This window comes from Bubalus kerabau, chromosome 2 (genome assembly GCF_029407905.1).
Source record: "Bubalus kerabau isolate K-KA32 ecotype Philippines breed swamp buffalo chromosome 2, PCC_UOA_SB_1v2, whole genome shotgun sequence".
NCBI lineage: Eukaryota > Metazoa > Chordata > Mammalia > Artiodactyla > Bovidae > Bubalus > Bubalus kerabau.
In genome coordinates, this window is record NC_073625.1 from 200,437,394 (window position 1) to 200,459,221 (window position 21,828).

Sequence of the window (21,828 nt, forward strand, 5' to 3'; positions counted from 1 at the left end):
CGACTCAGTGCTGCTAGGGTGCTTGTGCTGAAGATGTGCGCTTGTTCCAGTGGGACTGGTGCATGAGGGCACACGGGGCAGAGCGTGAGTCCCAGGTCTGCTTGTGTAGGGCTGCACCCACGAGAAACACGGTGAATGCAGAGAACTGCGCGAAGCTGCACCCAGACGCCAGGAAGACAGGGTGTACACATGGATGAAGCTGGACCCAGACGCCCAGGAAGACAGGGTGTACACATGTGCAAAGCTGGACCCAGATGCCCAGGAAGACAGGGTGTACACATGTGTGAAGCTGGACCCAGACGCCCAGGAAGACAGGGTGTACACATGTGCGAAGCTGGACCCAGATGCCCAGGAAGACAAGGTGTACACATGTGTGAAGCTGGACCCAGACACCCAGGAAGACAGGGTGTACAAACGCGTGAAGCTGGACCCAGACACCCAGGAAGACAGGGTGTACACATGTGTGAAGCTGGACCCAGACACCCAGGAAGACAGGGTGTACACATGTGCGAAGCTGGACTCAGATGCCCAGAAAGACAGGGTGTACACATGGATGAAGCTGGACCCAGACACCCAGGAAGACAGGGTGTACACATGTGTGAAGCTGGACCCAGATGCCCAGGAAGACAGGGTGTACACATGTGTGAAGCTGGACCCAGACGCCCAGGAAGACAGGGTGTACAAACGCATGAAGCTGGACCCAGACACCCAGGAAGACAGGGTGTACACATGTGCAAAGCTGGACCCAGATGCCCAGAAAGACAGGGTGTACACATGGATGAAGCTGGACCCAGACACTCAGGAAGACAGGGTGTACACATGTGCGAAGCTGGACCCAGATGCCCAGGAAGACACAGAATGTACACATGCACACACTTCACACGTCTGTCAGCGACCCAGTTCACAGTGTGTGTGATGAGCAGCACACATAACGCAAATCTGTCAGGTTCCAGAGAATTCTCCTTCCATTGCTTCATCATACCTCATGAGCCGTGGCCTCTCCTGCGTTCACTTCCCCAGCCAGGCTGCAGGAGTTGTTCAAGGTAAAGGGCCCTATTTATCCTACTGTTTGTTTCATAGTCATTCTAACATGTGTCAGATCAGCAAGGTCCCTGCTGCAGGGTCACTGCTGACGCTTCTGAATGCTGCTCCCCAAGCCCGCTTTCCCCACGGGTCCAGGGGTTTGCAACGATTCTGCACAGCGAGGTGTTTCAGGTGAACACACAAACTGCCTCTGACAAAACTGTCACGGACATTCCTGTTCCTTTGAAGATGAAAACACTCATGATGATCAAATTGATTTATGCTGTCACAGAAGTAACCGCCTGCAGAACAGCTCTGGTTTGGAGATCAGGGCGCTGACGGCAGCCTGAATGGACTCTGGCTCCTGGGAGAGAGTGGGCGCTGGTGCTCCCACCCTTCACTGCCGGCCTTTCCCGCGGGAGCCTTGCAGCCAGAAGCCTCCTGGAAGGGGAGGCCAACCCTAGTCGGGGCTGCGGAAGACACGGCCTCTCTCCTCTCCCTGCTTCCGCACAGAGGAAGGGCCTGCTCTGAGCAAGGCAGCACAAAGCGTGGCGGGAACGCGGGCCTGGGAAGGTGTCGACGAGTTTTGACATCATCTGCCCCAAACCTCGCCTGCACATCTGAACAGCCCGGGAAGCTTTTAACAATTACCAAGATCCAAGCCCCACTGGAGAGATTCTGATTCAGTACTTCTGATCCTGGTGCTTTTTAGGCTCTCCAGGTGATTCCAGGTATAGCCAAGGAATGAGAAGTTCTTTGGACTTATTTGAGCTAATAACCTGTTCCTATTTGGATCAGTTTGAGTCAGGATTTCCATTATATTCAACTGAAAGCATCCTAAATAATGACACCTCACTGGAATGAAATGCAAAGCCCGGCCCTGAAACAGTCTTTACATTTATCAGTCCATCTCAGAAATTTAAATCTCAGTTCCTGGCAAAAAGAATTAGGCCCGCTCATTTATTTGGGGAAAAAAAAAAAAAAGAATCTTGTACTGACCCAACCTTCAACCCTAATCTGGAGACTTTCATCAAGGGTATCAAAAAAGGAGTTCAGTCATAATAGAGCCTACGGATGGGTGACTGATTATAGATACTGAGAGAAACTCAACATCCATTCATCCTGGGCGGCAAAGAGCTATTAATAGTCTAGCTGGATGATACTGAAGTTTGCTATCTAGAGATGAATTTAAAATGTGTATAAATGTTAGCATTATTATCTAGTGGTTACTTGCTGGTTTCATTCTTATTTTCTTCAATTTCATTTTCCAAAGTATTGCTCTTAATGTTTCACAGAGTATGTATCTTTACATGATGATGGATGGGTATAAGACATGCGTGTGGAGTATGCAGACATGCTCCAGCCCCAGAGACTGTCTGGTCTAGACTGAGCACCTCCTGAGGGGAAGCAATGTCACAGTTATTCTGGGCTGACCTCGGTCAGGTTCTGGACTGTGTGGTGGTGGGTGTGTGTGTGGGATGCAGGACAGGTTAATGGTATCGATTACCAGCTCGTTCCACTGCCTTGTTAGTGGAATCCTTGAGATAAGTGAGGGCACCTGTGAAGGAACCCAGGCACGCACGGCAAGCTTTCACGGCCTTGTTGACAATTCTGTCCTAGCTGTGGATGGCCTCCAAGAGGAGGGCCTCCCGGAGGGTAGGGGGTCACCTGTCAGCCATCCTAGATGCTAGTCCGAGAGCCTGCACTGTTGTGGGGAAAAGGTGTTGTCAGAATGGGTTTATTTAGTAAGAGAACCTCAAGCTCACCTCCCGTCACGAGCACACCAAAATCACAACCACCTGCTGAGCTATTATCAATAAAAAGACTGGAACCTACCAACAAAGAAACCCTACATCCAAAGGCATAGAGAGGAAACCATGACAAGACGGCAGGAGGGAAACCATGACAAGACGGCAGGAGGGGGCACTTGAGGTACAACCAATGCCTGCATCAGCTGGGGGGGGACCCAGACGCGGGAGTGGGTGAGACTGCAGCAGCTCTCCCCGAGGAGTGAGTGCACGGAGTCCCAGGCTGGGCTCCAGCCTGCGGACCAGCGTCCGGAGGAGGCGCCCCCGGAGCCCTTGGCTCTGAAGGGCAGAGGGGCTTGAATGCAAGAGCTCCACAGGGCTGGGGAAGCAGACTTGGCTCTTGGAGGGTGCCCACAGAGATCCCGGACCTGAGCAGCGACCTCATAAGGGCCTGGGGCAGACCTGGCTGCTCGTCTTGGAGGGTCCCTGGGGGAGGAGGCGGGGGCTGGCAGCAGCTGTGACTTTGCTGGGGACAGACAAGCGGGGGGCAGACACATCAGGGAGTATTCACTCTCACGGACTCCTGTTGGAGGCTGACGTCTCGCTCAGGGGGTGAGCACCAAGGGCTGGCCTCACCCTGCAGCCTGGAGGCTCCAGGGCCGGGACCCCTCAGGCCAAATAACCACCAGGGCAGGGACATGGCCCTGCCCTTCAGCAGACAGGCTGCCTGCCCAAGTCTCTCCTAAACACGGCAGGCCTTGCCCACCAGAAGGCTAGGACCCAGCTCCACCCAGCGTGGGCAGGCACTGGTCCCTCCCCCGGAAGCCTGCAGGAAGCTCTAGACCAGCCTCACCTACCAGGGGGCAGACTCCAGGAGGAAGGAAACCATGGTCCTGCAGTACGCAGACCCAGTCCACCAGCCCAGGCCAGACACTCCCCCGTGACCAGCTGGCCCTGGTCCTCAGATGAACGAGGGGAGCACGGCTGGGACACAGGGCATCCCCGATAGATGGCCATGTCCGCCAGCTCAGGGAAGCTAACCGCCCTCCTGCAGATGAAAGGATGCCAGTGTAAATCGACACAGAATCACACAAAGGGAAACTGACACAGAATGAGGTGTGGAAGGAATGTGTTCTAGATGAAGGACAAGATACAAGCAGAGCAGCAAGAACGTTAACGGTGAAAGCACAGTTGGGAGATACAACCAGCGAAGCCGGCAGTCAGTCTAGTCCAAGAACAAACGGCAGGGGTGAGGGAAGGACGCCCCTTCCATAACCAGTTTTCCAGTTGAAACATGTTTCTTCATTCTTTTCTCTCCCTTTCCAATGGAGCCCATTACTTCTTAGAATTTAATGGAAAGCTAGTTCATGGCTCATTATCACCATGCTTTCAGATACTGCTCAAGTTTCTACCAACTGACTTAAGTAACTTTGGAAAATGCTGTTTGACTAGAATTGATAAAGCTATAGACGGAACTGTATTAAGTTGGTGACAATTTCTAGGGAAAGGAGGGCTGGGTTTGCCATCATCTTAAAAACACAGGAAGTGTGGGAACTGGGTTATACCATCCTCTGGAGATCCATGTGGTTGAGGCTGTGTAAATCCTTCAGCCACATTGTCATGTCCTGACTGAGAGTGGTCTTGGTGGCTGCTATTTTTCACGTATTTAAAAGCTTGCTCGTGACCAACTGCACTTCACAAGCAAACACCTCAGATGAAGGTCAAGTGTATATGAGCGAATTTTATTAATCTAATCAAAGTTATGACAAAGTACTCAGATGCATTTGTAATGATAGACATGCTTATGAAGAGGCTTAATAAAGCATGAACTGTGAACCCTCTGGGTAAGATTATGTTTATTATTATTTTTATGGTCAAATGAGTTTTCGTTTTTCTTCCCTCATCTTATTAGTTACCGTGCCAATGCTAGCAAGTTTTCCCAATCCCATCTGTATTTTTTTATCATCACTGCCACAAAATGCAAAGATGCTGAATTTTTCAACACTGATAACCTTCTCTTGGGGGCTTTTACTAACCCATGCTGTGAGCAGCACCGTGCTGTGCTGCGCTTAGTCGCTCAGTCGGGTCTGACTCTGTGTGACCCCATGGACTATAGCCTCCAGGCTCTTCTGTCCATGGGATTCTCCAGGCAAGAATACTGGAGTGGGCTGCCATGCCCTCCTCCAGGGGATCTTCCCAACCCAGGGTTCGAACCCAGGTCTCCCTCTTTGCAGACGGACTCTATCGTCTTGAGCCACCAGGGAAGAATACAGGAGTGGGTAATCTATCCCTCCTTCAAGGGATCTTCTTGACCCAGGAATTGAACTGGGGTCTCCTGCACTGCAGGCAGACTCTTTACCAGCTGAGCTACCAGGGACGCCCTTTCTAACCTAAAACATGCTTTTAACTTAACTAGGAAAAAAGTCACCTCCTTTGGGTACGGGACTTGGTGAGTGGGTACTCCCTCTAGGCAGAGAAATGAACTGCCCCCAACTCAGGCCACTGCTGGGTGGGTGAGCCACCCCCTGCCCTCAGCAGGGCTCTGGGAGCGGCGCCTGGGCTACATGGGCAACGCCTGTCTCTGCTCCTCCCTCCCCTGCGAGAGGCACAGGCTCCCTGGTGCCCACCCCAGTCACGAATGCCTGACATGTGGGCACCTGGGAACAGAAGACTTGGGGGAGACAGCAGGGCTCAGGGAAGAGGCGTCCAGCCTCTGGGCATAACAGCTCTGACATGGTGGTGGTGGTATTCAGTTGCTCAGTCCTGTCCGACTCTCTGTGACCCCATGGACTGCAGCACACCAGGCTTCCCTGCCTATCATCAACTCCTGGAATTTACTCAAACTCATGTCCACTGAGTCGGTGATGCCATCCAACCATCTCATCCTCTGTCATCCCCTTCTCCTCCTGCCCCCAATCTTTCCCAGCATCAGGGTCTTTTCCAATGAGTCAGCTCTTGCTGACTCATGAGGAATAACCAAAAACATGTGACTTGCCCTGAAGGTTTCACGGCAAGGGGAAGACCACCTGACAGACCCTCGCTTTGCTCAGCAGGCCTAGAATTCCTGCGACAGGAGCACAATCATCCCTTCTGGAAGCAGAGCCCAATGGATGATAAGTACAGCTTCCTGGAAAAGTTAAACCGAGGTGTCTCAAATAAAAGATGAGATGCTAGGAGCAGGAGACTTAGGTGATGTCAGGGTGGAGAGAGGCCCACCCAAGACCCCCTCAGTTCAGCCTCTGGCCCAGGCTGACGGCCATCAGCCCAGGACTGCGAGAAGCCCTCACTTTCTTCCACGCCATGCACATGTGGACGGTAGGGCGCACATTCCTGTACCCAAGGCCACGTGGCATTAAAAGAGGAAATCAATGTCACGTTTCAAGAAAGGTCATCGGAAGGAAGCAAATGTTGTCAATGACACATTTAATTTAGGATAATTCAAACCCACAGGAATTTCTGGCCAAGGATTCTAAATATCTCTAACTGCTTCACTGGAGCTCTCCCCAAACCATTGTCTTTGCCTCCGGGGCGATGATCAGCATCCTGGTCTTGATGGAGATTATGAGGCTGAAGACAAATGAAGGAGGAAGAAGACCCAGCATGAGGAGACGAGTGTCTCATCTGCCCCCAAAGGGCGCCCTCTTGAAAAGCTTAAGAAGGGCATTAAGTCAAGGCTCGGCATTCCACTCCCTGTGGTTCTGTTTTCAGAGGCTCCTCAGAGTTTTTCGTTAAAAATAAATTTATTGATGCACAAAGATGTGAAAAGTTGGTTATAAAACCTGTTTAACTAAAGTTAAACGTACACTGCCAGCATCTAGACTGTCGACAACAAAGTGCTCTTTAGGACACTTCCTCCGAGGCTCACGCTTCTTTGCAGTAAACTTCCGTGGACTGGGTAAGGCAAAAAGATGGGAGATAGAGGAGGGGACACTCCTCCAAAGATGCACGATCCATCTTCCCTGACCCTGAGCAGACACACTGGCGGAAGACTTGCGACATGAGCATGCTTTATATAGCATCAAATGACAAACTAAATATGGATCCAATACATGAGTTCGTTTTGGCTTTAAATTAAGATTCTATTCTGAGACTTAAAAGAAGCTAGAAAAACTGATGTTTAAGTTCATTTCAATAAACTACCTTAAATGGGAATGTATTTTAAATAGGATTGTACTTTAATTCATTTATTATTGGTATTCAGTTCAGTTCAATCGCTCAGTCGTGTTTGACTCTTTGCGACCCCATGAATCACAGCACACCAGGCCTCCCTGTCCCTCACCAACTCCCGGAGTTCACTCAAACTCATGTCCATTGAGTCGGTGATGCCTTCCAGCCATCTCATCCTCTGTTGTCCCCTTCTCCTCCCGCCCCCAATCCCTCCCAGCATCAGAGTCTTTTCCAATGAGTCAACTCTTCGCATGAGGTGGCCAAAGTACTGGAGTTTCAGCTTTAGCATCATTCCTTCCAAAGAACACCCAGGACTGAGCTCCTTTAGAATGGACTGGTTGGATCTCCTTGCAGTCCAAGGGACTCTCAAGAGTCTTCTCCAACACCACAGTTCAAAAGCATCAATTCTTTGCCACTCAGCTTTCTTCACAGTCCAACTCTCACATCCATACATGACCACTGGAAAAACCATAGCCTTGACTAGACGGACCTTTGTTGGCAAAGTAATGCCTCTGCTTTTTAATATGCTATCTAGGTTGGTCTTACTGATTAAATAATGAGAGATTACAATGACATTATTAATTGAAAAAAAAAACCCTGATAATTAGATACACTCTAGATGCCAGTTTTCAATTCCACCCAGAAAGCCATAAAAAAATCCATGATCAGTACTGTCCACATAGTACACCTTCTTGGGAAGATAGATATATTACACTCACTGACTGAAGAGCAAATCAGGTAACTAGGAAAACTCTGACTACTGGGAGGGTCACTGCTCAATCTCTGTCTTCCAATTACCAGCCCACCTCAGGCTGCCTAAAAACCCACAATTAAAACAGCACTGAATGTGGCCCACTGGGGAAGGGAATGGCAGACCACTTCAGTATTCTCGCCTTGAGAACCCCATGAACAGGATGAAGAGGCAAAACGATAGGACACTGAAAGAGAAACTCCCCAGGTCAGTAGGTGCCCAATATGCTACTGGAGATCAGTGGAGAACTAACTCCAGAAAGAATGAAGGGATGGAGCCAAAGCAAAAACAATACCCAGTTGTGGATGTGACTGGTGATAGAAGCAAGGTCCGATGCTGTAAAGAGCAATATTGCATAGGAACCTGGAATGTCAGGTCTATGAATCAAGGCAAATTGGAAGTGGTCAACAAGAGATGGCAAGAGTGAATGTCGGCATTCTAGGAATCAGCGAACTGAAATGGACTGGAATGGGTGAATTTAACTCAGATGACCATTATATCTACTACTGCGGGCAGGAATCCCTCAGAAGAAATGGAGTAGCCATAATGGTCAACAAAAGAGTCCAAAATGCAGTACTTGGATGCAATCTCAAAAACAACAGAATGATCTCTGTTAGTTTCCAAGGCAAACCATTCAATATCACTGTAATCCAGGTCTATGCCCCAACCAGTAACACTGAAGAAGCTGAAGTTGAACGGTTCTATGAAGACCTACAAGACCTTTTAGAACTAACACCCAAAAAAGATGTCCTTTTCATTATAGGGGACTGGAATGCAAATGTAGGAAGTCAAGAAACACCTGGAGTAACAGGCAAATTTGGCCTTGGAATATGGAATGAAGCACGGCAAAGACTGATAGAGTTTTGCCAAGAAAATGCACTGGTCATAACAAACACCCTCTTCCAACAACACAAGAGAAGACTCTATACATGGACATCACCAGATGGTCAACACCAAAATCAGACTGATTATATTCTTTGCAGCCAAAGATGGAGAAGCTCTATACAGTCAACAAAAACAAGACCAGGAGCTGACTGTGGCTCAGACCATGAACTCCTTATTGCCAAATTCAGACTTAAATTGAAGAAAGTAGGGAAAACCACTAGACCATTCAGGTTATGACCTAAATCAAATCCCTTATGATTATACAGTGGAAGTGAGAAATAGATTTAAGGGCCTAGATCTGATAGATAGAGTGCCTGATGAACTATGGACTGAGGTTCGTGACATTGTACAGGAGACAGGGATCAAGACTATTCCCATGGAAAGGAAATGCAAAAAAGCAAAATGGTTGTCTGGGGAGGCCTTACAAATATCTGTGAAAAGAAGAGAAGCAAAAAGCAAAGGAGAAAAGGAAAGATATAAACATCTGAATGCAGAGTTCCAAAGAATAGCAAGAAGAGATAAGAAAGCCTTCTTCAGCGATCAATGCAAAGAAATAGAGGAAAACAACAGAATGGGAAAGACTAGGGATCTCTTCAAGAAAATCAGAGATACCAAAGGAACATTTCATGCAAAGATGGGCTCGATAAAGGACAGAAATGGTATGGACCTAGCAGAAGCAGAAGATATTAAGAAGAAGTGGCAAGAATACACAGAAGAACTATACAAAAAAGATCTTCACGACCCAGATAATCACGATGGTGTGATCACTGACCTAGAGCCAGACATCCTGGAATGTGAAGTCAAGTGGGCCTTAGAAAGCATCACTACAAACAAAGCTAGTGGAGGTGATGGAATTCCAGTTGAGCTATTTCAAATCCTGAAAGATGATGCTGTGAAAGTGCTGCACTCAATATGCCAGCAAATTTGGAAAACTCAGCAGTGGCCACAGGACTGGAAAAGGTCAGTTTTCATTCCAATCTCAAAGAAAGGCAATGCCAAAGAATGCTCAAAGTACCGCACAATTGCACTCATCTCACACGCTAGTAAAGTAATGCTCAAAATTCTCCAAGTCAGTCTTCAGCAATATGCGAACCGTGAACTTCCTGATGTTTAAGCTGGTTTTAGAAAAGGCAGAGGAACCAGAGATCAAATTGCCACCATCCGCTGGATCATGGAAAAAGCAAGAGAGTTCCAGAAAAACATCTACTTCTGCTTTATTGACTATGCCAAAGCCTTTGACTGTGTGGATCACAATAAACTGTGGAAAATTCTGAAAGAGATGGGAATACCAGACCACCTGATCTGCCCCTTGAGAAATATGTATGCAGGTCAGGAAGCAACAGTTAGAACTGGACATGGAACAACAGACTAGTTCCAAATAGGAAAAGGAGTTCGTCAAGGCTGTATATTGTCACCCTGTTTATTTAACTTATATGCAGAGTACATCATGAGAAACCCTGGACTGGAAGAAACACAAGCTGGAATCAAGATTGCCGGGAGAAATATCAATAACCTCAGATATGCAGATGACATCACCCTTATGGCAGAAAGTGAAGAGGAACTCAAAAGCCTCTTGATGAAAGTGAAATTGGAGAGTGAAAAAGTTGGCTTAAAGCTCAACATTCAGAAAACGAAGATCATGGCATCCGGTCCCACCACTTCATGGGAAATAGATGGGGAAACAGTGGAAACAGTGTCAGACTTTATTTTTCTGGGCTCCAAAATCACTACAGATGGTGACTGCAGCCATGAAATTAAAAGACGCTTACTCCTTGGAAGGAAAGTTATGACCAACCTAGATAGCATATTGAAAAGCAGAGATATTACTTTGGCAACAAAGGTTCGTCTAGTCAAGGCTATGGTTTTTCCTGTGGTCATGTGGTCATGTGAGTCTGAATGAACTCCGGGAGTTGGTGATGGACAGGGAGGCCTGGCGTGCTGCGATTCGTGGGGTCGCAAAGAGTCGGACACGACTGAGCGACTGATCTGATCTGATCTGATATGACAACCGGCAGTGCTAGGGAAGGAGTCGATAAACCATTTTGGCAATTGGGTAATGCATTCATCAACAGTGTCTGGGCACCCATCTCCACCGCCTTTCCACACTGCCAGGGGCTTCTCTAATCCTTTCCCCATGCTGACTGGCTTAAGGAATGGGTTAAGAATCTGCAGTACATATATACACAATGGAGTATTACTGAGCCATTAAAAAGGATAAAATAATGCCATTTGCAGCAACATGGATGGGCCTATCAAATGTCATGTTGAGTGAAGTGAGTCAGACAGAGAAGGAGAACTGTCATATGACATCCCTTATATGTGGAATCTAATAGGAAACGATACAAATGAACTTATTGCTACATTCCAAATGGATGACCACAGGGTCCTAGTGTGCAGCACTCGGACTCTGCGCAACACTACACGGCAGCTGGGATAGGAGGGGAGTTCAGGGAAGAAGGGGTACAGGTATACGTACGGCTGAACCCCTTCCCTGTTCATCTGAAATTATCACAGAACTGGTAATCGGCTATACCCCAGTACAAAACAGTTTTAAAAAAACAAAAACCAGAGTGGGCCTGGGATTGAACTCTGGCAGCCACTGAGGTGGGAGGGAGAGCCTGCTGCAGAACTTGCAAACAGAGTTCTCTGAGTGAGGCTTAGGGATGGCAGGGCAGCTAGCAGGTTCGGTGGCAGCCTTCCTGAGAACAGTGACGGGGGCAGACGGGGGACCAGCCGATCCACTGAGGGGCAGCGTGGGGAGCTGCTGGGACCAGGACCGAGCCCTCCAACACCAGGCCTCCCTCTCTGGAGACTCTTGCTATCTGAGACAACGAGCAGCGGATTTCTGCATCTGAGACAGCACTTCCTCTCCTTTTCACCAAAAGCAACTTGGCACAGACCCAACCATCTTACACTGTCAGAGGGGGTGAGGAGGAGAGAGCAGCTCTGCACACAGCCGCCTGCCTGTCCATTGTGCCCCCACCGCCTTCTCTCCTCGGAAGTCACGGGGTCTGCAGGTAGGGGAAGAAGGAATGTGCGGCTGTGGTTCAAGTCTAATCTCTCATGTGAAGCTGGTCTAGACCAACAAAGCCCGTGGTGGTCTGTCCTGAGCCCATCTTCCGTGCTGTCTTCACTGTTCCACGGTACTGACACACCTGAGGCCTCTCTCACTGATGAATCTTATTTTTATTTACTTTATGATTTCTAATGTGTTCTCCCCTCCCCAGTTTCACTGTAAGCATCCTCAGTGAGACTGCTCTTATATCTGTCGTATGGGTATGCCTTCAATCTCACTTTCTAGAACATGACCGGGGTAGAGCAGTGATGTTCAGGATACCTGTACTTCCAGAAGTATGAGCCTGCTTTCAAATCTGTTTTCATTCATCTGACGCTTTTTGTTATTTTGTGGTGATAAAGAAGAGATCAATGAATATTATAAAAGTAAATTCGATTAGTATGACAAAAGCATATCTTCAAACTACCGCAGGGCGATGACGGATGCGTGCGGGGTCACAAGGCACAGCGTGGCCCCCAGTGGTGCGGTCAGCCCGCAGGCAGCAGATAGCTCATCACACACCCCGTTTTTATGCAGGACTTTCAGCTCAGATAATTTTGATTTCCTGTGGTTTAGCGAGGACTCTGAACCATTTATCGGTTTAGATCTTTGGAGACTGGTATGTAATTATCACAAAGCACAGCACAATGTCTTGCAGTTCATCAGGAATTTAGAAAAGATCATTTAATTGGCTAATGTGCTTACATATTAGAACTTCTTCACCTACACAAATCCATTTTAGAGTCTTTCTTATATTCTCTATTCTTTAACCTCAGCAAAGATATTCTTGGAAAACAACTTGGCAACAATCATAGAACATGACTAATGGTGCTAAAACAAGTAAAAATCTATTTAGCAGTCGGATGAATGACCGACTAAAATAGGTTTCTGCAAAACTAAGTATTGGATGGCATTTATATTACCACACCAAATAAAGCATGAAAACTTTAGTACCAAAACTGCCAATTTCCTCAAGACTAAAAAATCAGAGCTTTTTTAGTCTTGAGGAAAAATTATATCACTTGGATAGAATTGTGACCTAAAGACTTCCAGGAAGCAAAGCAGAGGGAAAATCATTTCCCTGAATAAACACCAACCTTCAGAATATACTACTAGTGATAAAGAAGTAAGGTCAATTCTTAAACTTCTTACTGGTTTGTGCACATTTCAGAAAAGTACTATAATAATGTCTTTTATAAATAAATGGCAAAAAGCTTAATTTGTTACCTCTCTATAGACTTAGCTGAGTTTTGTGTTCTTTTATTATGCAACCAGACCAAAGGTTTTAACAGGAGTACATTTAAAGAAGGTAGCCTATGGATTACAAAAAGTCTTTCTATAATACATAAAAAGGCAGTAATGAGAGGAAATAAGTTCTATGACCTAATACATGATTCTTGTTCAAAATACCTCATGCTTATACTGATGATGAAGAAAAATCGATTCTCAATGATTAGATTACAAACACTATAAGTAGATTTCACCACTCTAGGTTGACAGCTACCACTAGATCACCTTTGTTTTAATGTCTGTTTTCAACTGCTACTTCAGCCTTTTGTTAGCTGACATCAGTAGTTTATCAACCCTGGGACGCTTTAAGAGATCAACTGAGTCTTGAAATCTGAAAGGCATCATGCAGTTTACGGCTCCAGGGACCCAAAGCAACAGATGTCTTTGCTTCAATTTCTGGCCACTTGCTGTGAGAGAAACTGGTGGTGGATGATGATGTTACTGAAGAATTATTCTGAACTTTTCTGAGGACATGGAACATCCCTGCATCACACCACATGGGGCTGGAAATGAAAGCGAAGGATGGGAGGCGTCTCATCACAGCTCCAGTGTCACTGGGGCCACTCTGGCGGCAGCACTCGGCTCCCCCGGGAGAGTGACCTCTGGACCTGAACGTGTCCAGCCGTGCTCGGGCCAGAAGCGACTCGGCTCACCATGCCAGGAGGCAAGATGAGGACGGGCTCGCAGCCACAGGCCTGCCGCTGCCGTCCCCAGCTCCCAGGACAGAGTGGGCCGAGGGCAGACAGATCACACCGTGCAGTCCTGGCTGGTGCCTACAGTGGGCACAGCTGGATTAGAGAGCTCGGACTACAGTCATTATTTCCTAAAATTATAACCTTTTACTTGGAAAATGATGGGCTTTCTCTTGAAAATTTGTCCACCCCTCCACAAGTTAAGAAAGACATTACATTTTGAATAATAAAGGCGGCATTCTGTTTCTGGGTTCACAGCAGATCTCTGCAGAGAGCTAGACTTACTCTGTCTCTATTTTTGCTCAACTTCTCAGTTTTAAGTTACAGCCGCACCATAAAGGAAAAGTCATTAATTGGTATTGCAGCCTAACCCATATGCAACCAGAACAGGACGGAACGCAGATCCAACACGTCTCCATATGCCTCCTCACTTCTGAGTCCTCACCCCCGCTCTTCAGAGACATGCTCTTTGTGCAGGCAGACAGCTCCTCTTCTAATCTATTATGCCAAAACATTCTATTTTTGTTGCAATTTTTATCGTTTTTAATCTAAGCTACATATGTAACACTTTGAAGACTCAAATGGCTCTACAAGGCTTGTTATGAAAAATAGTTCACACAGCCCCACCCTCCACTTCCTGCTCTCTGAGAGCAACCACTTGCAATTCTTTTCAGTTTTTTCCCTCTCTAGCTTATGTTGCCACGTCCTGATTTTTCTAGAGAGGACTGACTACTCACTGATTTCCAAGCTGGAAGATGGAGACGCAGCTCTGACCACCACCCCCGCCTTCCCAGGCAAAGGTCCCACCCACCTTCTCCTGGGACTTGATCGTGATAGCCATCAACACCTACATGGCAGGGTGCATAGAAGCTCCTGGCCTGAGTGACAGGGTTCATCAATACCTTTCTGTCTTTTCCTGTACACTCTTGGTTTTTCTTTGGAGTTACCATTGTCCTGGATTTCAATGGTTTCATTTTTATAACGGAGATGGCGATGGCACCCCACTCCAGTACTCTTGCCTGGAAAATCCCACGGATGGCGGAGCCTGGTGGGCTGCAGTCCATGAGGTTGCGAAGAGTCGGACACGACTGAGCGACTTCACTTTCACTTTTCACTTTCATGCATTGGGAAGGAAACGGCAACCCACTCCAGTGTTCTTGCCTGGAGAATCCCAAATTCAAACTTAAAACTCACCTTAGCTGTGCAAATTTCTAAATTTGTTCAAGCATACTAGTCATTCCTCCAACTTCATCTTATTTAGAGAAAACGTTCTGGAACCTTCTGACTTGCTCCAATCCGGGCTGGCAGCTGCTCTTCGGATCTGCTGCCCAGTGTGCTCCACACGCGCTGAGGACTCCCTGCATCGCCCTTCTGGAGAGTTCCGTCAGGCGCTCTGCCCTGCTCTCGAGTGTTCTCCGTTCTCGGTGCCTGTCAGACGCTCTGCCCCTGGTTCTCGAGTGTTCTCTGTCCTCGGTGCCTGTCAGACGCTCTGCCCTGCTCTCGAGTGTTCTCCGTCCTCGGTGCCTGTCAGACGCTCTGCCCCTGGTTCTCGAGTGTCCTCTGTCCTTGGTGTCTGTCAGACGCTCTGCCCTGCTCTCGAGTGTTCTCTGTCCTTGGTGTCTGTCAGACGTTCTGCCCTGCTCTCGAGTGTTCTCTGTCCTCAGTGCCTGTCAGACGCTCTGCCCCTGGTTCTCGAGTGTTTTCTGTCCATGGTGCCTGTCAGACGCTCTACCCCTGGTTCTCGAGTGTCCTCTGTCCTTGGTGACTGTCAGACGCTCTACCCCTGGTTCTCCAGTGTTTTCTGTCCCTGGTGCCTGTCAGACGCTCTACCCCTGGTTCTCGAGTGTCCTCTGTCCTCGGTGTCTGTCAGATGCTCTGCCCTGCTCTCGAGTGTTCTCTGTCCTTGATGCCTGTCAGACGCTCTGCCCCTGGTTCTCGAGTGTTCTCTGTCCTCCTTTTGTGGGGCATGTCCTCCAGGGGATTCTGAGAATGGGTGCACGGGAATACACTTGTTTGATTTTGCTTGTCTGAAAGTCGCTGTATTCTACCCTCACACTTAATCAGCTTCTTGGGGGACTGATTCTAGGTTGGAAGCAACTTTGTCTCAGAACTTTGAAGGAATTCCTCCACTGCCTTACTTCTGGTGTTGCAAGGCAAAATCTGTAGTAATTTTGATTCCCGATCCTTTGTTGGAAATCTTTCTTTTTCCCCGATTCTCTGTGGCTGTGGGATATCTCTTTGTCCCCAGAGCTCCGGCAGCTCTATAGCGGGCTATGGTGGCCTCCTCCAGGATGACTCACACCACGAGCTGCACCTCCCAGGACGGCGGCTGCGGAGCCCCTGTGCCTGTAAGAGGGTCGTTGCTGGTCACGCCTACGCAGGGATCCCCCCCCACTCACAGGCGGGCCTGCCTCAGGCTCCTGAGGCTCCCACAGCTCCTTTCCTGGGTCTGGGCACGCACAAGGTTCTGTTTGTGCCCTCCAAGCATCTCTGGCAGGTATGAGGTTTTCTTTCATTTATAAGGTAATGCTCAAAATTCTTCAAGCTAGGCTTCACAGTACATGAACCAAGAATTTCCAGATGTACAAGCTAGATTTAGAAAGGCAAAGGAATGAGAGATCAAATTGCTAACATTTGCTGGAACACAGAAAAAGTAAGGGAATTCCAGAAAAACATCTACTTCTGCCTTCACTGACTATGCTAATTAAAGCCTTTGACTGTATGGATCAAAACAAACTGTGGAAAATTCTTAAAGAGATGGGAATACCAGACCACCTTACCTGTCTCCTGAGAAACCTGTATGCAGGTCAAAAAGCACGAGTTAGAACCAGACATGGAAAAACAGACTGGTTCAGAAGCAGGAAAGGAGTACATCAAGGCTGATATTGTCACCCTGCTAATTTAACTTCTATGCAGAGTACATCATGAGAAATGCTGGACTGGATGAAGCACAAGCTGGAATCGAGATTGCCAGGAGAAATATCAATAACCTCAGATATGCAGATGATACCACCCTTATGACAGAAAGCAAAGAGGAACTAAAGAGCTTCTTGATGAAGGTGAATCAGGAGAGTGAAAGAGCTGGCTTAAAACTCAACATTCTAAAAATGCAGATCATGGCATCTGGTCCCACCACTTCATGGAAAATAGATGCTGAAACAGTGACAGACTTTACTTTCTGGGCTCCAAAATCACTGCAGATGGTGACTGCAGCCACGAAAATTAAAAGACACTTGCTCTTTGGAAGAAAAGTTATGACCAACCTAGACAGCATATTAAAAACCAGAGACATTACTTTGCTGACAAAGGTCCCCATAGCCAAAGCTATGGTTTTTCCAGTGTTCGTGTATGGGTATGAGAGCAGGACCGTAAGGGCAGCTGAATGCAGAAGAACTGATTCTTTTGAACTGTGGAGTTGTAGAAGACTCTTGAGAGTCCCTTGGAGAGTAAGGAGAACCAACCAGTCAATCCTAAAGGAGATCAACCCTGAATATGCACTGGAAAGGCTGATGCTAAAGCTGATGCTCCAATACTCTGGCCGTCGGATGAGAAGAGCCAACTCAGCGGAAAAGACCCTGATGCTGGGAAAGATTGAAGACAGGAGAATAAGGGGACGACAGAGGATGAGATGGCTGCATGGCATCACTGACTCGATGGACGTGAGTCTGAGTGAACTCTGGGAGTTGGTGATGGACAGGGAGGCCTGGCGTGCTGCGGTTCATGGGGTCAGACACAACTGAGTGACTAAACCATAACATGTCTTCAGCTCTGCCTTCACTCTGCTCCTAAGTTCCCACTGTTCCTGAGCTTCTAGAGGGTTTTACCATCTCACTCAAGATGCTTCTTGGTTTTTCCCTACTGTTGCCTTAGCATTCAGCTTTCTTAGGCTGCTGTATTAGCTTCCACTTAACATCTGCTTTCCAAGTAACAAAATCTTGTTGCTGTTGCTTTCTCTACTGTTTCTTATTCCTAGAGGGTTTATCTCTAATGACTTTAACTGTCTTGGAGTGGAGTTTAGGAGGGAGCAGAGCTAACTGCTTGCATTAAAGCTGCCACCGTCAAATGAAAGTTCCATGCCGCTCTTGTGCCCATCAGAGAAGCACCCCCTGTGAGTGTGCGGTGACGTCTCCCCTTCAGAGCGCAAAGGATGCTGTTCAAACTGCAGACGAGGCGGCCGAGGCCCTAGGAAGCTGCGCGTCCCTCAGTCACACGGAGAGACACCACACTGTTACCGTGTCTGTGAGCCATGAGTAATCGTCCCTCAGACGTTTTACAGCCCCCATCTCAGCGGCCTTACTCTACCATCTCAGCACCCTTTCAGCCACATCCAGACCCCTTTCTCTAAGGCCTCACATTTACATCCTCTTCCAGTGGGTAGTGGAATTCTTCATATTAGAATATCATGTTGAATTAGCTATAAAATGTGATAAATATTTTAGTTCTTGTGAAGGTGACTTAAATTTTTTTAGAAACCAGATTTTTTTTTAAGTCGTTGATAGGCACTAGCTATATGCTTTTGAGTAATGTATACAAATGGCATTGGTGGCTATCAACATAACATAAACAGTTTGGTCTGTTTAAAGTATCTTACTCTATGGTTTGTTATAATGATAATCGTTATATTTTAGAAGACAACACAGGCTTTGACAAAAAAGGAGAAAAGAATGAAAATTTAGGATTCATCTTACTTTAAATTGCTACTACATCACCTTGTCCCCAACCCAGTATAATACAGACGACAGCCTTAAAATATTACTAAATTATAATAATCAAAATATTTTTGATGAAATATTTCATTTTAGTCCATAATGATTTTAAGAACTTTATAAAACTAGGCATTAAGAGGCTTTCACAAATGAGGCATTTTAGAGGAAAATGAAGAATAAAAAGAAAACTGTCCTTAAAATACTCACAGATTCTTTCCTGCCCATAGTTTTGCTGTGTGAGCGCGATCGGGAGATGTTGCTGAAAAAGGAATCCTTCTTAGCAGCAGATGAAGGTGGGGAGCCAGTGAACTCTCTCCCTCCAGGCAAACTCTCAATGCTCGGAGAGGAACTGATGTTTTTAGAACTTTGTCCTAGAAGAAAAATTCAGTAGCAATAATGAAACACCAGACGCTTTCACTGCTACTGAATTTACTGCTTGTAATAAATGATCAATATTATGATGCTTCTTTATGCACACCATCAACATAATGACTCCATGGAGTATTAAGATGCATGCATTTTTATGTATCAGAATAGCTGTCCATTTTTTAAAACAATGAAGGACTGCTAGAGTTTTCTATAAATTATTTATACTACAATGGTCTGAGTGTGTACATATATTAAAAAAATGAAAAAAAAAATCCAATTTCAGAAATCATGGATTAAATGACTGGATTCTCCCTTACTAATGTTCTCACCCTTAATAATAGAAAGTGAAAGTGAAAGTCACTCAGTCGTGTCTGACTCTTTTCGACCCCATGGACTATACAGGCCATGGAATTCTCCAGGTCAGAATACTGGAGTGGGTAGCCTTTCCCTTCTCCAGGGCATCTTCCCAACCCAGGGATTGAACCCAGGTCTCCCGCCCTGCAGGTGGATTCTTTACCAGCTGAGCCACCAGGGAAGTCCAAGAATACTGGAGTGGGTAGCCTATCCTTTCTCCAGTGGATCTTGAGTCTCCTGCTTTGCAGGGGGATTCTTTACCAACTCAGCTATCAGGGAAGCCCTTCTATTATTAAGCCCTTCTTAATAAGAAGAAGCCAGAAACAATGACGTGGCGATTATATTATTAATAAATTGAAAAAAAAAAATCCTCCACTGGTTTTTCTAAAAGCCTCTTTCATTTTCATTGATTGCAAAACAGGGACACTGCTACCCCCAACCCAAAGGAGAAGCATCTGGAGAGGGGGCAGGGTGTGGGCTCACACGGCCGTCCATGTCCAGACTGGTCCCCACGTGGCAGTACAGCATCTGTGGCTCTCGCAGGGCCTTCCCCATAGGCTCCGGGGCAGAGAGGCTCCCAGACAGGAGCACGGGCCCAGAAAGTCCTGCTGGGCGCAGAGGACAAGTGCAACCAGAGCCACGCAGGGCTCGTGGGCCTCACGGGGACACTTCAGGAAGGCTGTGACGGGGACTTACGGGCCTGGCACAGTGCCCGGCACGCACTCACTCCTTCATTCGTTCATTCACCCACAGTAACCGAGGGCCTAATGATGAGCACCAGGCACACAGGGGCACAGAGACACAGTAGGAACTAAACCGGCAGAAATCCCACTCCCCAAGGTGCTCAGTTTCTAGTGAGGGGAGACAGACATATACATTCAAAACATATGTACGATTTTACATGGCATCATATGGCAGAAAACATGATGGGCACAAATAAAGCAGAAAAGGGGATTTAGAGTGTCTGACGAAGGTGTGGAGTTTGCAGCAGGATGGTCAGGAAAGGCATCACTGAGATCTGAGGTGCAGGACATTTGGGCAAAAACTCAGAGAAGGGAAAATACCAGCTTTGCAGATAATATGAGGGCCAGCAGGTGCCAAGGCCCCAAGCAGGCCCCAGTGGTTTGGAGGATCAGCAGAGTAGCCAGTGTGGCTAAAGCTAAGCCTGGGGGAGCGGGCTGAAGTCTGGGAGCCAGCAGGGCATCCGGCAGTGGGGGATCTGTAGAGTTTTGATGACTCTTACTCTGAGAAGGGAAGCCAGTGGAAGCAGCTAGAGGACTTGGGCAGGGGCGTGACATGACTTGACTTAATTTTCAAAGGATCCCTCTGACAGGTGCGTTGGGAACAGTTTAGGGGTGGGAAAGAGCCAAAAAAACAAAAAAGGGGGGGCAGGGAACAATTTTGCCACTGCAAAAATCCAAGTCAGCCAACTGATCGTAGCTTGGTGGTGAGAAGTGGTCAGATTCTACACAAAGCTGACTAGATTTACTGACAGATCCATCAAGGGTATGAGAGGAAGCGAGGGATCAAGTGTAACTGCAAGTGCTCTAACGTTAGATGGTGATGAGCTGAGTGCCTCCCATCTCAATGTCCAGATTTGTTTTCTTGTCAGTTTTTTTTTTTTTTTTTTTAGTGACTTCCCTAAACTAGCTCTGTAAAGTCTATATTCCTCGCTTTGTGTGCCCCTGAAGTCTTTGCTCGGTTAGCTAAGTGGTCAAGTAAGGGGCAGGAATTGCCTTTCCTTAAACTCCTTGAACCAGCATCTGAGCCCCTGCCGGGAGCTCTGTGCCTGTGTTCAGGCAGTTTGCGGTCCACACCCAGTCTTCTTTCTTGTCTATGCAGAGACTCAAGTTCATCTGACAGACTGAGTTTCTTAGGTCATCCCTGGGCTTGTGCACAGTCCTGCATGTGTGTGGCCTTCTAAGTTCCTAGGAACATCCTGGTGCTTTCCACACCCTCAGTGGACACCCCATTCTTTAGATTTCCCTTCTGGGTCTCTTGCTAGCCTCTTAACAGGTTTGCCTGTTAAGCTTCTGGTCAGTTTTGGGTTTGCACCATTTCTGCCTTGGGCAGCTGTGATGTTCAGTAAGGACCACTGACTATTTCTGATGGATGTTCTGTGGATAGGGTTTCTCTCTAAGTGAGATCTGATCAAAGCCAAATAAAGACAAGCCCTAAGAACCAGATTTTTTTGCGGGAGCTGCTGGAACTAGTGACCATTTACTGCGGATGGGACTTTTGGGGTATTCTAGATTCCTTCTTTTTCCCCAGTGGTTGCAAGGCTGCTGGTCAACAAAGGCTATGGCAGATCTGGGTGGAAACAGGGAAAGTTAAAATGGTACAAAGCATGCTATTATTACTGAGTTGAGCCATTTTTTTTCTTGAATAGATGCTTCTCACATTGACTCAGCCCTTTAACTGTTAGAGTTCGGAACAAGTTGCCTTTGGCGTTTCTGCTGTTACTGCTGTCTTATTTGTGGAGAAACAGATTTTTCAGAGGTCCTTCTTCCATTATTCCAAAAGTCCACTCCTCTGTAACTTACTTTTTGGACTTACTTGGTCATAAAAATTTACCTTTGATTTGTATAAAAATCAGCCTTACCCTTTTTAAGGAATGTGAAGAGAAAAAATTCGTAGTGTTCCTAAATACTTAGCGTTTTCTAATTTTCCACCTTTGCAAACAAAATGACAACACTCTAGAGAGGTGCATCTTTAGATAGAGTTAATTATTTCTGTAAGATAAATTTATATATGTAAAACTGCTATGTCTAATGGCATGTACATTCCA

At 46.9% G+C, this 21,828-nt stretch overlaps 1 protein-coding gene across 15 annotated transcripts in view; it reads right to left on the reverse strand.

Moving 5' to 3' along the window:
• Positions 1–21,828, reverse strand: part of TBC1D5 (TBC1 domain family member 5) — a 590,389-nt gene that overhangs the window by 33,392 nt on the left and 535,169 nt on the right. For all 15 annotated transcript variants that reach the window (XM_055570013.1, XM_055570012.1, XM_055570015.1 and 12 more), the window contains one exon: positions 18,525–18,688. In XM_055570013.1, coding sequence (XP_055425988.1) covers positions 18,525–18,688 — 164 coding nt within the window. The remainder of the gene's footprint in view (positions 1–18,524; positions 18,689–21,828) is intronic.